Source organism: Podarcis tiliguerta (assembly GCF_965153285.1).
Source record: "Podarcis tiliguerta genome assembly, chromosome: 5".
Classification (NCBI taxonomy): Eukaryota; Metazoa; Chordata; class Lepidosauria; order Squamata; family Lacertidae; genus Podarcis; species Podarcis tiliguerta.
In genome coordinates this window covers 67,091,920-67,095,186 of record NC_139538.1, presented here as the reverse complement: position 1 = coordinate 67,095,186, position 3,267 = coordinate 67,091,920, and the positions used below count along the sequence as shown (strand labels likewise).

General features: G+C 49.0%; 1 protein-coding gene across 1 annotated transcript; it reads right to left on the bottom strand.

Annotated features, from left to right (window-relative positions):
* Positions 1–216: 216 nt before the first annotated feature.
* On the bottom strand, positions 217–872 carry LOC310678115 (testican-2-like). The gene has a single exon (XM_083441490.1). The coding sequence runs from the start codon at positions 588–590 to the stop codon at positions 375–377; it is 216 nt and encodes a 71-aa protein (XP_083297616.1). The 5' UTR covers positions 591–872; the 3' UTR covers positions 217–374.
* Positions 873–3,267: the final 2,395 nt, after the last annotated feature.

The window sequence follows — 3,267 nt, the reverse complement described above, 5'->3', positions numbered from 1 at the left end:
TGCACCAGCCACTGCGAGCCCCCCCCCCCCGAGCCTTTGCAACGGTTGCTCCGCGCACTGCTACTGCTGCTGCAACCGGCGCTTGCTCTTGGCGGCTCCCGGCGCGCCACCTGCACGCGGGATGGCGCTGCAAGAGGAGCCGCCTCAACCCGCCACCGCCTCCTCCACGCCACGCCTGCACCTACATCCTCGACAGCAGCAGCAGCAATTGTTGCAGGCTGCCAATCGCTCCGTTGCCCATGCACCCCCGCGGGTGCAACGCGTTGCAACAGCCTCTATCCACCGTTCCCTCCCTTCCCCACTCCCGGGTTGCCCTGGATGCTAGCGGGGCGGAGGAATTTGCATGCTACGAGGTAAAAAAATAAAATAAAAAATCATGCATGGGCTGCTCCATCCGGACTCACGTCTCGGAAGCGGTTCCAGTGCTTGATCTTGCCGCTGTACTGGGAGATGGAAGACAGCCATTGCTCGTCCTCCATGAAATTGCCGGGATTGTCGCCTTCTTTGGCCGCCTTGCCGTCCCCTTCCGCCAAGGCGAGGGCCAGCAGCAGCGGCAGCAGCGGCACCAGACAACAGCCTGGGGCTCTCATCTTGCCTGCGAGGCGGTGGCTCCCTCGCTGGCCGCAAAGCGATTATAGAGTCTTCTTCTTTCTCTTCCTCCTCCTCTGATCTCTCTCCCGGCTCGGAGGGAGAGAAGGGCGGCTGGATCCCCGCTGAAATGTGACCTGATTAGGAGATGCACTACTTCTGCGAAGCACGGCGCTGCCTGGGAGCCACCGGGAGGATTACGGAGTCTGCGCCAAAAGAGGCAGGCTTAAGTCACTGGAGCATCAGCATCACATTTGACATCATCATACCTGTTAAAAGAAGCCCACCCCCGACGGAAGGGGGTTGGAGGGGACCGGGAGGGGGGGGGTAAGGACTCGAAATGCACCGGTCTCTTCGACTTCTGCCTAATTTGCAAAGGGCAACTCAGTGTTGCTATTGACTAATAATGACAGTGCATAGCCCAAGAAAGACCTTGGGAATGGGGTCCTAGATTATTTTTTATGAGCAGGAACCCTACATATTTTTAGTTCAGTAGCTGTGGACAATTTGGGCGTAGCCAGGACTTATATTGACCAGGGTGGGCACCCGTCATCATCCTCTGTCTGGCTCTGTCATGGGGAATGAAATGTCTCCACAACCGTTGTTTTAAATTGCTTTCTTTTGACACCAAGTGCTCAGAAAAATATTTCCACAATTTCTACTTTTAGTTAAGCATATTTATTTATTTACTTGATGGGGGGGCACTGGCCTCCCCCCCCCCAAGCTACGCCCATGTCCCAGAAGATAAGAAATATACATGAAAGAGGAGCTTATTGTGATCAAAGGCATCCAAGCATTCAGGGTTATACAGAACTCAGAGCAGGCTGGGCAGACAGCAGTTTCTTTAAAAGCTACAGGACAGGTAAGAATATCAGAAGATGCTGGTGGATGAGGCCAATGGCCCCTCTAGGCCAGCATCCTGTTCTCACAGCGGCCCACCAGAACCCAAGCACAAGAACACTCTTCCCTCCTGTGGCTTCCAGCAACTGGTATTCCAAAACACCATACTGCTTCCAGCTGTGGAGACAGAGCTTTGCATCACAGCTAGAAGCCATCGATTGCTCTCTGCTTCGTGAATTTGTCCAATCTTCTTTGAAAGCCGTCTAGGTTGTTGGTTACCACTACTTCCTGCAGAACTGAGTTCCATAGATTAACTATGTGCTGCATTAGGAATCACTTTCCTTTATCTGCCCTGCATCTAAATATGACATAATAGGCATCACTGAAACCTGGTGGGATAAGTCCCACGATTGGAATGTAAAAATGGAGGGATACAATCTATTTCAGAGAAACAGACCAGACAAGAAAGGAGGAGGAGTGGCGTTATATGTCAGGGATGTGTATACCTGTGAAGAGATCCAAGATTTAGAACCTCAAAGCCAAAGTGAGAGCATTTGGGTCAAAATTAAGGGAGAGAAGAATAATAGTGACCTCATTGTGGGAGTTTACTATAGATCCCCAAGCCAAACGGAGGACATAGATGATGCCTTCCTGGAACAGATGGCCAAGCATGCAAAAGGAAGGGAGATAGTAGTAATGGGGGACTTCAATTACCCGGATATTTGTTGGAGGTCAAACTCAGCCAAGAGCATAAGGTCAAACAGATTCCTCACTGGCCTTGCAGACAACTTCATTGTCCAGAAAGTGGGAGAAGCAACAAGAGGAACAGCCATTTTAGATCTGGTCCTAACCAATGTCGATGACCTGGTTAATGGGGTAGAAGTGGAAGGATCATTAGGCGCAAGTGATCATGCTCTTCTGAAGTTTACTATACAACGGAAAGGAGCAGCCAAGCACACTAGGACTCAATTTCTTGACTTTAAGAAAGCCGACTTCATAAAACTTAGGGAAGTGCTGGGTGAGATCCCATGGACAGTAATACTAAAAGGAAAGGGAGTTCATGATGGCTGGGAGTTTGTTAAGAGGGAGATAGTAAAAGCACAACTTCAGGCAATACCAATGAGACGGAAACATGGAAGGTGCCTAAAGAAGCCAGGGTGGCTATCTAAAGAACTTTTAACTGAGTTAAGATTAAAAAAGGATGTGTACAAAAAATGGAAAAGGGGGGAAACCACCAAAGAGGAATTCAAACAAATAGCCAGCACGTGTAGACACAAAGTCAGAAAAGCTAAAGCACAGAATGAACTCAGGCTTGCTAGAGAGGTTAAAAGCAACAAAAAAGGCTTCTATGGGTATGTTCGTAGCAAAAGGAAGAACAAAGAAACAGTGGGGTCACTCAGAGGAGAAGATGGTGAAATGCAAACAGGGGACACAGAAAGGGCTGAACTCCTCAATGCCTTCTTTGCCTCAGTCTTCTCCGATAAAGAAAACAATGCCCGACCTGAAGAATTTGGAGGAAATGATTCAGCAGAGGAAACACAGCCCAGAATAACTAAGGAGATAGTACAAGAATACTTGGCTAGTTTAGATGCATTCAAGTCTCCAGGGCCAGATGAACTGCATCCAAGAGTATTAAAAGAACTGGCAGATGTGATCTCAGAACCACTGGCAGTCATCTTTGAGAATTCCTGGAGAACAGGCGAAGTCCCGGCAGACTGGAGGAGGGCAAATGTTGTCCCTATTTTCAAAAAGGGGAAAAGAGAGGACCCAAATAATTACCGCCCAGTCAGTCTAACATCAATACCAGGGAAGATTCTGGAGCAGATCATTAAGCAAACA

Coding starts and splice junctions, on each gene's coding strand:
- LOC310678115 (XM_083441490.1), bottom strand. CDS start 590: ATGAGAGCCCCAGGCTGTTGTCTGGTGCCGCTGCTGCCGCTGCTGCTG.